This window comes from Rana temporaria, chromosome 2, assembly GCF_905171775.1.
Source record: "Rana temporaria chromosome 2, aRanTem1.1, whole genome shotgun sequence".
Taxonomy (NCBI): Eukaryota; Metazoa; Chordata; class Amphibia; order Anura; family Ranidae; genus Rana; species Rana temporaria.
The window spans coordinates 141,453,093-141,465,801 of NC_053490.1; the positions used below are offsets into that span (position 1 = coordinate 141,453,093).

Genomic DNA, 12,709 nt, shown 5'->3' on the forward strand with positions numbered 1-12,709 from the left:
ATTTAGGTGGGGGGAGGGTTTCTCCTATTTTGTGTTTGCCCACTGGTTCTCTACTAACTTTCCATACCATTAAAATGAATTTATATTTTTTCCCCTTAGATGATCACTTCGGTTTTGCTCCTGATGAGTGGCCCTAAAGGCCCGAAATGCATAGAGCTAATATCTACCGATAAGTGTATACATTCATCAATTTTTATGGACGTTCCTTGAAATATACCTCTAACCTCCCTGTACCCATTTCATTTAATATATTTATCAATCTGTACAGATATCAACTGTAATGCATGTAAAATATGTATCAACTATTCCATGTATGTGTAAATATATATCCTTATTGGAATATTTATCTATTGTTGACTATCGTGTATTACCTGGTTTGGATGAAATGAAAATATTGACATATAGCAGAATGCATAGAATGTAATTATATAACTAGATTTTATTTTGAACCAATTAAAAAGCCTTTTACATCTAATTTATTTCTTTGTGCCCAGGTGTCTCATATAAAGTCCCGCCTCTTGTTCTTTTTCTATTAAGGCCCCTTTCACATTGGGGCGTTTTTCATGCGGTACAGCGCTAAAAATAGCGCTGCTATACCGCATGAAAAATCATGCCCTGTAGTGTTCAATGTGAAAGCCCAAAGGCTTTCACATTGAAGCGGTTGCGCTAGCAGGAGCGCTCCAAAAGTCCTGCTAGCCGCATCTTTACCGCGGTATAGGAGCGGTGTGTTCACCGCTCCTATACCGCCCGCAACGCGGGCGGTATTAACCCTTTTTCGGCCGCTAGCGGGGGTTAAAACCTCACCGCTAGCGCCCGAATATCGCGGTAAACACGACGGTATAGCCGCGCTACAAATAGCGCGGCTATACCGTCACCGCGGCTCCACGCTGCAATGTGAAAGCAGCCTAAGTGAAAAAAATATGAGTAAAATTGGCGCCAGCCTTTAGGTGAAAAAATAGTAATAATTACAAATATATATATATATATATATAAAAATATAGCAATAGAAAAATTTTAAACTGCCCCTTATCACCTCAAAACAGCCAAACGAAAACAATTGGTAGATAAAGAATAACATCAATAAGAAAAATCTATTTATTTTGAAATAATCAAAAAAATATTGAGCACTGGGGCTGCACGAACGCTATCTGTGACATCACTTCCTGTTGGGTTTGGACAGCACTTCTGATCAGTGGAACGCATGTCGGCTGAGTGGCCTGCAGGATTAAACACTAACCAGGCTGTTATGTTGGTGTTGACGTACTTGAGCACCATAAAATGTAAGGGCATCATTGTTTTTATTAGTTCCATTTCTAAAAAAAACTGAATTTCACTGTTTTGGAAACTTTACATAGTTTGAGAGAAAAAGAATCTGAGGCCAGTGGCTGGTCTTTTTCTATTAAGCAACATGTGTGGACCTTTTCAACTGCTACTTGAAAACGGGCGATACCCCAAGTTATCAAAAGCGCACGCATTATGTATTACTGGTAAGGTTCCAATCTGTATACACTAGTGATGGAGCACATATTAAAGTCATAATTTAAGCATGTTTTTTCAGAAAGCATGTTGGTTGGAGTTTAGGAGGACTATTTATGGACTTTTAATATTTTTATCATTTCAAAATTGATTGATTTTTCTTATTGATGGTATTCTTTATCTATTAATTGTTTTGGTTGTGTGATGGCGCCTTACTTAGGTTTTTTTGGCTATACCACCATCATATATGCTCTCAAGCGTCTTTTCTCTAGGGAGAATAAATTTTGCTCTTGTAGTCGTTACTCATAATTGAGGTCCTCTAGTCCGCTTATTAGTTGCCCTTCTCTGGACTCCCTCTAGCACAGCCTTCCTGAGGACTGGTGAATACTCAGAACTGGACAGAATACTCTAGATGTGGCCGAAGCAGAATTTTAAGAAGTGTCAGGATTATCGTTTTACCTCTGGAGTAAATTCTCTTTTTTTATGCAAGCCAATAGTCGGCTTTGCTTGCTGCAGCTTGACATTGCCTATTATTGCTCAGTCTGTCTTCTAGTTGATCTAGACTAGAGGCAGGGGAAAAAAAAACCTCAAGAAAGAATGATCCCAATTTGCTCATCCCACAGGAGGCAATTGGTTAGCCTCTGGATCAACTACCCCTGGTGTTATCTATGAATGTTTGTATCCAGTTATATTTTGTGCATTTATGAATGCACCCAGCAGTTTTTTAGAACAATTTTCCATTACTACCCTGACATTTTCCTGCAGAATCTGCTGGTACATTTCAGTATTTATAGTTATATCAATGATAACAAGCTGTTCTGTTTTGTCCAGAGGCAATAAAATAGGCCCAAACCACCGCGTTCAAGACACTAGTCAGCGATTCTTCAAGATCGTCTTGGTGTGACCTTTGCTGTTCCACCACTTCTGAGCAGTGTATCTATGGTGCTGAAGGTACCTAATATTGGATTATTTCAAACTCCTGTTTATTTACCCATTCCAGACAGGTAAGCATTAGGAACCATTTTTCTGACGGACTCAAAAATCTACTTTGCTCTTAAAATTCAGATGTGTTCTTGAAATAAGGCAGGGCCTCCAACATGTGCACTTGATTCTCATCTATTAAATTGAAATACCCAACTCCAATTTCCCCTTCAAATTAAGTGAGAATCCTAGCAGTTGACATGTCGCTTACAAATGTTTGACTTTGGATCATTTTCCTCAATAAATAAATGGATAATATGGTTTTTCAGACTCCCTTGTTTAACTGGGTTCACATTATCTAGTTTTAGAAAACTTGAAAATCAGATTGAAAATTTGAAAGGGTTCACAAACATTAAAGCACCACTGTAAACTGTCTGCACAGTGATTTACAGTACATGTTCTTTATTTTTTTTTGGATCATAACGACGCTAAATATAATTGTAGCAGGGTCCCAGGGCCCCAGAGGCCTGATGATGATCTCAAGGGTTAGGGAAAGCTGAGATCCTTCCTTGTAGAGTGGGTTACCAGGCATGGTGGGTGTGATGCAGGAAGGAATTATGGGCGCCAGTCACTTTTGAATGCGAACAAGAGATTTATTGTCTCTTAACAGAACTGTGGGAGAAGGGGTATAGGGCCAGGACACCCTTGAGTAGATGCAATGACAATTGGCAGGTTCCAAGACTTCTATAGGTAGACAGCTATACATTAGAAAGCCTCCAGCCGGATAACACTTCTGTATAGGTAGGACCGCTGTCTCACATGGCAACTAATCTTGCAACAGTCACTAAAGATAGTCATACATAACTCTTGATAACACAGAACAGTCCTTTACTTATCTCACAGTATCTAACTGCAGATCTTCACTCACTGAGCTCCCAGTCTATCGCTAGACTACGTGATCCCAGTCGTCACTGGATCCCCTGAGCTCTTCCACAGCTATCCCGTTGTTTACTCCTCAAGCATCACCCCCGCTATCCTGCTGGGTCCCTGGCTTGGCACTTGCTGATGCTTTCCCACTTCTTCATCGTCCTCGGATGGTGAGAAGACTGCTCTGGTACTTGCTTCAGCTTGCTCACAGTAGTCTCCGGTAACAAGGTGGATGGTCCCTTAGTGGCGACAGCTTCCCCTCTACCTCTGACCACAACTAGTGGTTCCCCGTCCAGCTGAACCTTCTCAACTCGGTTGGACTCCAATAGTGCAGTCCCAACCCTACGCTGCTTCTCCTGCTCCTGGATAGTACTCAGGCAGCCTAGCAGCCAGGTGTCCCTGAGATATGCCTCAGGCTTCCGGCCTAGCAACCCGGGGCAACATAACACACGTCCACCTAGACAGCCGTCCAGGTGGCCCATAACCCTGATTCACCTGACTTCACCCAAATAGGCTCTCCCAGCAGGCCAAGGGACTAAAGAAACCCCCGCCAATTGGCTGAGACACCCCATCCATTCATGACCTGACCTTGCTAGGTCCCAATCATTCTAATGTCACCAGCCACAGCGCCACCTAGTGACAGAAGAGAAAAGGTGCAGCAATTCCAGAATTTAGAGGGGAATCAATTGATCTCTAAGGCCGTGTACAGACGACCAAACATGTACGATGAAGCCGGACCGTTTACCGTACATGTCTGCCCGGGGATTTCTGTATGGTGGCTGTACTCGCCATCATACAGAAATCCGCGCGTAAACAATACGCGGGGCGTGGCCGCGCCGTCGCCGTGGCAAACTAAATTTGTTAGCAACCCTGCCTAAACACCAGGGTGCTACATAATCAAGAAATATGGTCATATTTCTGAAAACTATGGTAACTTTATGATTTCTCAGAAACAGGTGTGATTTCAGTTTCAGTATCTGTTGTGCTTTGTTTACTCACCATCTGCACATTGCTGCTGGACTGTTATCACATCTATGTAGATAAGACTTGTTACAGTTTGTACTTCTTGGATGTTTATGTTTGGTTGTACAATTTTTACTTAGTTTAGGGAGCTTATGTACATCCCAATGTCTACAAGAATATGAGCAATTTAGGCATTACTACAGTATTCAAGTAATTTCTGGGCCATGCAAAGATTAACAAGTATGCTATAATGAGCACAATTATTACTCAGAAAGGGACATTATTGCAAACAGAGGCTTTCCAAAATGAAAAATCTCCACAAAACAGCCACTGCAAAGAGAGCTGTATAAACACATTAGAAACCCCCCCCCCCCCCAGATAATAAATGCCACAATTTGTAACAAATTCATGCAACTCTCGGTAACCTGTATAATAATAGGTTGCAGAATTTGTCTGTGACACAATTCACACTGTACATGGACAGGCTGGCTTTCATTGGTAAAAATTCACGTAAGTGGTCTGTGGGATTCAAAATTGTGAATTTAGTGGTCCGTAAGCTTGGCAACCACTGGTCCAGACTACCACCAGCAATGGCCAGCAGAGCAGCCCGCGACAGGTGGACAGAGAATAGCCTGGCTCCATCCTGGCCATACTAAAGCTGTGCCAGGTGGTAAGAAGCCTCCACTCTCCTCTGTTGCATGTGTGTAATCCAGAAACATCACCAGGGTGCTGGATCAATAGTTGTGTTTATGTTTGTAGCTGAAGAACTCCCAGCATCTTTGTTACAGGATGCCTCCTCAATTGTAAAACTACTGTTGGGATTCTTTGTCAAATGCACACCAAGCTGCAGTTGCTAACGTTATTAACCTTTTGCTGCCCACGTAACAATGTGTGTTGGCAAAGAGGGTGGCTTTACCGCCCACACACCCCACATGTGTGTCCGTGGCCATTTGAGCTTTCTGTGCTGGGAGCACACACACTGCTTGCTCCCAGAACATTGACAACCTGTCAGACAGTTCTCAGTCTCCACTAATGATCAGGGGCCGGCAGGACCACCTCCCAATCCCATGACCACTGTGACAAACAATCACAGTGGTCACATGATCATCTGGCCCTGCCCGCCATAGAGGCCCAGTTAAAAAGGATGCAGGGGCCTGGTATCTGCTGACAACTTTAACATTTTGGAACATCCATTACCGTCTTGGGCACATGGTCACCAGGAACAATTCTACATTTTCATCATTCAACAAAGAACCTTTTTTGCTCATCAGAATATACAAAGTTCAGTCCTATTAAGTTATGTCGGAATTTAGGCAAGTTAAGCATAAAATGCTATAATAAAAAGATGCAAAACTTACTCATTTCTGCAAGTTTCTGCTGGAACTTCGAATCAGTAGAAAGTGTTTTGCTGGTGAAAATGGAAAACAAGAACAGGATAAGTAACTTGAGATCCAAAAAAAACAAAAAAACAAACAAAACAAAAACAGTATCGTCACCAAATATTAGAGGAGCAGGATTTTTGAGGAAAATATTTATTTTTGGAGTATGTAGATGGTCTAGAAGTTCTTTAGAAAATATTACATTTTGCAAAATGCTTTTTGTGGTGAGTTTTACTGGGCTGACCGATGTGGTTTGTTGCTCTTTCTGCACATTGTTCTTGGCCTTTCGGAACTGGTCAGTTTTTTGGGAGCAAGCTTATTTTTGCCAAGTCTTTTAGGCAAGTTTCTTGAAATTTGCTTTTTCTTGAACCTGTAGATGTGGATCCAAAGGGCCAGATTCACAAAGTCCTTACGCCGACGTATCTAAAGTTGCGCAGCGTAATTGAAAAATGTGCCGCGCGTATCTTTGCGCCTGATCCTCAAAACGAAATACGCCTGAAATCCAGATTTTTCCGTCCTACGTAAAACGATTACACCGGCGCATCTTGAAGCGCAAAATACGCTAGACACACCATTGATTTTCGATGCTAATATGCAAATAAAGGAGATAGGGTGATCCACAAAAGTACGCTTGTGCGGCGTAGATTACGCCCTGTGCGCATCTGCTAGTTTCACGGTGTAAAATGACACCTTATAAAAGGTGCCCTAACTTTACACCAGCCGTGTAAATGTCAGCTAAAGCAACACCGTTTTTGCAATGGAAGTGCGTTTGTGTGGGGCTATTTATACACATGGTGGATCTCACTTAGTCTGCTTGGCCTTTTTCCTATCTCACTGATTGCGCCGGCCCGAGTTCTGAGCATGCCCAGTGAGGTGCAGATTTGTGCGCGCATGCGCAGTACGGCCGGCCCTTCATTTGCATGGGGTCACGGCTCATTTCAATGGAGCACGCCCACTTCCTTCCCACTTGCAATAACCCCGCCTTACGCCTCGGTATTTACGTTACGCTGGCGCTCATTTGGGCGCAAATGCTCTGTGGATACGGCACTTACGTCACAAAATTCAGCCGCCTTAACTTAACTGACATAAGTTAGGACAAACTAAATTTGCGCCGCTCTACGTGAATCTGGCCCAAAATGTTTTGTTTTCTGGGTTTTAATAGAACTATAGTCAGCCACCAAGATATAAGCAGGCAAAATGTTTTATATATATATATTTCTTAAAAGGGTTGGCTGTACCAGGAAGCACTTTTTTGTTTATGCAAATGGACTAAAATTTACATTTTTATGACTAGCATAAATCTCCCAGCACTTTCCTGTACCCACAGAGCCGCACAATAAGGACAGGCTGTACTCTTGTGAACCCTTACTCTTGTGTATGTGAAGCGTGCCTCAGTAATGCATCAGTAATGATACATTACCTACACTATCGCTTAAGAGCATTGTAAATACATTTCAGTTAGTTCCTGATGTATCAGGATTGCCATTTTAATAGAGGTTAATGTTTGGAAGATTACTTATGCACCTGTGACCTTTTTGTTCATTATTATACAGGACTTGTATAGCGCCAACAGTTTGCGCACTGCTTAGAAAAAAAAGGCAGACATTACAGTTACATTACAATTTGGTACAAGAGGAATCAGAGGGCCCTGCTCATTAGAGCTTACAATCTAAAAATGCTGCTGTACCCCTTTTTGATTTGAACATGCCTTATTTTACAGCTTAAACAGATGTTTACACAATAAACATTTATAAATAAAAAATAAAAATGAGACATGCCTGTTTTTTGTGCATTTTGACACTTTTTGATGCTCAATAAAATAATGAAAATGCGTGTAAATTGACTATGATGAACATAAAAGAAAAAAAAAAAAAAAAAAAGAGAAGATCTGAACATGGCTTTTTTGATATATTCAGGAATATGTAAATAAAAGACCTGTGCCTGAGCAAATATTAGTGCTTTACCCCTATACCCTACAGCAGATGGAACAAAAACATCCAACTAAACTAGTAAGCAAGATATTGCGATAAACCAGCAGTGGTTTATCGTAATATTTTCAGGAATGCTACATAAATGTGAGTTTTGTGATCTCTGAAACGGATGTTTTTAATGAATGAGCAGTCACATTTGTAGCTATAGAGAAATTTAAATGATTACAAAGTTTCATAGACAACAGATACTTTTTTTTTTTAGAACACTAGATTATATTATGTGTTGAATGAATACTTGTAATACTTCAGTCTACCAGAATATGTACATTTAGTTTATGTTCACCTAAAATGTAAAGAAGTGGTAAAAGGAATAAAGAGATTTATAAAACTGGGCATTTTTTGACAGAACTTGTTTTTATTCTGTTGCATCAATTGGCATATTTTGTAATATCTTTAAAACAAATTATTTAAACAATCAAGATAGTCGATGGATAACTTGGATTTTGCCATAAACTAATAGTGTTATTAAACCCAAACATTTTCTATTGCCATCTATATTTATATTGGCATCCTTTATCAATATTATGCACCTTTTCTTTCCTCATCTTATATATTTAAATACCTGGTTAAGCCCACCGTTTCTAATGTCCTTCCACTTCTCAGTGTCAACAAAATAACAATCAATTCTGTGGCTGCTGCGTTGTCACTCACTCTGTGCATGCGCCACAGTGGGGCTTATTTACAAAAGGTAAATCCACTTTGTACTGCAAGTGCACTTGAAAGTACACTGAAAGTGCACTTGGAAGTGCAGTCGCTGTAGATCTGAGGGGAAGATCTGAAATGAGGGGAAGCTCTGCTGATTTTATGATCCAATTCTGTGCAAGCTACAATCAGTTTTTATTTTCCTTGCATGTCCCCCTCAGATCTACAGCAACTGCACTTGCAGTGCACTTGTACTGCAAAGTGCATTTGCCTTCAATACATAACCCCCAATGTATTTTCAATGCCTTCACTCTGTTGCCCGTGTCAGCTGGGGGGAGGCGACTCAAATGTTAGAACTGCAGGATGGCACTAGCAGTAGTCATGACTGATAGGGGATTTCTCTCTCAGGTTTACCGGTCTCATGTTTCACACAAACAGAGCTGCTGGCAAAAGCAATCTGTAAACCATCCCTAAAGTTCATGCTTTGTGAGAAACTTGAGACTGGAAAACCAGGGAGAGACATCCCTCATTTATCATGACTCTCTGTGTGAGAAGCCTGGCATTTTGGGGTCCTAGATAGCGATGGCTGCATTAAATTAATAATTTGACAGGGAAATTGTATATTGCTTTGTTCAGTAAAGGGTATTAGAAATGTATGGGTAAATCTGCCGTAGAATGCAGCATGCATTAAAGGAACTGGCAAAACGGACAAGGTTTTTGAAAAAAGTTGTCAGAGAAATCGCGACATAGTTGAAGAGGAAATCTGCCTTGGTCAGGTAGGCTGTTTGCTGCATGCTTAAAATAGAATTAGAATCGAATGCAGAGATCGCTGTTAAAAATGGGTCCTGCTTGGGTGGAAGGGAAGTATAGTCACTCTGTGGTTGAAAGTTATGCAAGCCTTCAGCAGAGCGAATATTCACCTAAGTTTTTGCCTTTGCTCCCTTTAGCCTGGTTTCGCCTTAGCTGAGGGTATTTCAGAAGTCACATAATTAGTGAAGTGATGTCCACCTGTGTGCACTCTAAGTGTCACATGATCTGTCATTAAATATATACACCTTTTTGAAAGGGCCCAGAGGCTGCAACACCTAAGCAAGAGGCACCACTAATCAAACACTGCCATGAAGACAAAGGAACTCTCCAAACAAGTAAGGGACAATGTTGCTGAGAAGTACAAATCAGGGTTAGGTTATAAAAAAATATGCAAATCTTTGATGATCAATAGGAGCACCATCAAATCTATCATAACCAAATGGAAAGAACATGGCACAACAGCAAACCTCCCAAGACACGGCCTCACACCAAAACTCACGGACCGGGCAAGGAGGGCATTAATCAGAAAGGCAGCACAGAGAACTGCCCTGAAGTACCTGCAGAGTTCCACAGCAGAGACTGGAATATCTGTACATAGGATGACAATAAGCCGTACGCTCCACAGAGTTGGGCTTTATGGCAGAGTAACCAGAAGAAAGCCATTACTTTTAGCAAAAAAATAAATGGCACATTCTGCGTTAGCAAAAAGGCATGTGGGAGACTCCCAAATGTATGGAGGAAGGTGCTCCGGTCTGATGAGACTAAAATTGAACTTTTTGGCCATCAAAGAAAAGGCCATGTCTGGCGCAAACCCAACACATCACCCAAAGAACACTTCACCACAGTGAAACATGGTGGTGGCAGCATCATGCTGTAGGGATGTTTTTCAGCAGTTGGGACTGGGAAACTGGTCAGAGTTGAGGGAAAGATGGATGGTGCTAAATACAGGGATATTCTTGAGCAAAACCTGTACCACTCTGTGTGTGATTTGAGGCTAGGATGGAGGTTAACCTTCCATTAGGACAATGACCCCAAACACACTGCATAGAGCAACAGTTGAGTGGTTTAAGGGGAAACATGTAAATGTGTTGGAATGGCCTAGTCAAAGCCCAGACCTCAATCCAATGGAAAATCTGTCAGACTTTGCAAGAAAGGAATGGGCAAAAATACTAGGGGTAAGATGTGGCAAGCTCATAGAGACTTATCCAAAGTGACTTGGAGCTGTGATAGATGCAAAAGGTGGCTCTACAAAGTATTGACTTTAGGGGGCGGTGAATAGTTATGCACATTGACTTTTTCTGTTATTTTGTCCTATTCGTTGTTTGCTTCACAATTAAAAAAAAAAAAAAAAACAACCTTGTTTAAAGTTGTGGGCATGTTCTGCAAATTAAATGATGCAAATCCTCAAAGAACCCATGTTAATTCCAGGTTGTGAGGCAACAAAACACAAAAAATGCCAAGGGGGGAGAATTATTTTGCAAGGCACTGTATCTATCTGTGTAAAGTTATTCATCATACCTTCCATCTGCCTCATCGTGGTCATCAAATCGGAGCTTCTTTAGAGGTTTGGGGGCTGTGCCGTCTTGTGCGGTCCTCTTAGAAGGGCGTTCAGCACTGCTCAGCATTTGATTAATTTTTTGAAATTTCTCTGACGACTAAAAAAAAACAAAACAAAAAGCATTTGTATATTATATATAGAAAACAAGTGCCAGCAGGAAAAAAAAATCACTAAGATTTATATTGCCAGTACTAACTGGAAGTACATTAATAGGACAAACACAGGGAGAAACACTGACCGATTAGCTATAAGAAGTTTTATGAATACAATTCCAAAGTAATATGTAAAACCTACACAACATATTATATTGGTGTCTCTTAAAAAGTGTACATAAATAGGAGCTGCGGTGGCTCAACGCGATTGGCACTGCGCTGACAAGCCATTCACCTCTGCAGCTAGAGGTTCGGATCCCGGTCTCGGCTTCATGTGAATTGAGTTTGGTGGTCTCAGCCCGGCTCCCGGTGGGTGTGCTATGCAAGGTAAGCCTGTGCTTAGTACGCCCACCCCCTCCCACAAAAACCACCACACCTACACACGCACTCTAAATTGGGTTAACACACGCACTTTGACCACGCGGTCTCTAAAAGAGAGGCGAAGGACTAATGGGGCTGGTTGAGCTGGCTAATCCTCTCACTCCCTTATAGGGAGTCCCTCTGCCCCGTTGGGCTTCAAAGCGGAGCAGGTAGGGCGGGCTGTGTGGGAGGACCCCCTCACACACCCGCCATTGCCACCCGGGGCATGGAGAAAAGGTGGCAGATTGCCTCTGGGGGAGGCCTGCCTACTCCCAACTCCTGCAGTCCGGCTCCTCTCTCGAGTACACGCACAAAATACACTTTAAAAAAAAAAAAAAAGTGTACATAAATAAAAAAAATGTAAAAGATTTGCTATATTATAGAGAATATTTGAAAAACACTCAATTGTGCCCAAGCAGTGCTCAGAAAAATTTCCCTCCTGAAAAACAGAAAAGCACTTGCTGTGTCTAGGCATTCTTTTACCCTCAGCCCCAAAGCTCTAAAGCTGTATATCTACACTGTGAGATCTCTAAAGCCTTGTACATAATATTCGTTTTTTTTTTTTAAACCCAGACTGGCTGCTGTAAAACATTGAGTGAATATTGTCCGGTTTCTATTGAACCAACCAATGCCGCCCATGTATACTGCCCTTAAGGCACTGTATGCCTGCTGTGACCGTTAGTCCCAAGCTTTGTAGTGAAATTTGAGGTCACTACTGTACACCATACTGCTCTCCCTGCTAGAGTGACGGCTGCAGCGCCTACTTCTCTCTGCTTCATCTACTCTACTGTTTTCTGAACCTCTCCTGCTGCTTGATTATTCCTCCATTAGTTATCAGATCATCACTCTGGGGGCAGCTTTAACATGAAGAAGCAGTCTTTCCTCTGCCTAGAAGGTTGTACACACAAAAAGCCATAAGCATGGTAAGTCAGTCTTGAGGAAAACATGAGCTGCTGAGATACCCACAGACAAAACTGGTCACTAGGCGGTCTACCTGCATTTATTTGGGCAGAGCTTCCACAATTCGGGCTCTTTTTAATTGCTTTGCACGTAAAAGCTGACATGGTTATGTATGACATTAAGTATTAAGATATGAAGTCAATTAAAATACATAGTATGCAGCGCAAATTGCTTCTGTGATAATATTTGTCAAATGTTTAGAAAGATCACATTCTCGAAAAATATTGTATTCTGATAGTTGTATGCAGTTATAAATGTAATAGCAATCAGAAATTTTCTTTCTTAGTTCACATGCCTTCATTTATATTTTTCTCTTTATTTACATTCAGGCAAAATTGTTAAAGAAAATTTACAGTGACAGGGGTTAGGACAAATTATAATGCTGCCCGGGGTGCTGGACTACTTGTAGACAGTGTAAAAAATGCAATGGGTTATCACAACCTCTGTTAGTTTAGCGGGGCATATTGGTCTGAATGTGAAAAAAATAAAAGCATTCGGAGTTCAGAAAGGTATTAGGGCAGATTTTTTTTGTATTTTTTGTATTTTGTATTAAACCTTTAGAACCTCTAA

At 41.3% G+C, this 12,709-nt stretch overlaps 1 protein-coding gene across 2 annotated transcripts in view; it reads right to left on the reverse strand.

The window, feature by feature from the left end:
- The window catches only part of RB1 (RB transcriptional corepressor 1), a 231,141-nt gene that overhangs the window by 9,516 nt on the left and 208,916 nt on the right, over positions 1-12,709 (reverse strand). For both annotated transcript variants that reach the window (XM_040341234.1, XM_040341233.1), the window contains exons 25-26: positions 10,628-10,764; positions 5,646-5,695 (exon numbers count right to left, since the gene is read on the reverse strand). In XM_040341234.1, the coding sequence (XP_040197168.1) occupies positions 5,646-5,695; positions 10,628-10,764 (187 nt within the window). The remainder of the gene's footprint in view (positions 1-5,645; positions 5,696-10,627; positions 10,765-12,709) is intronic.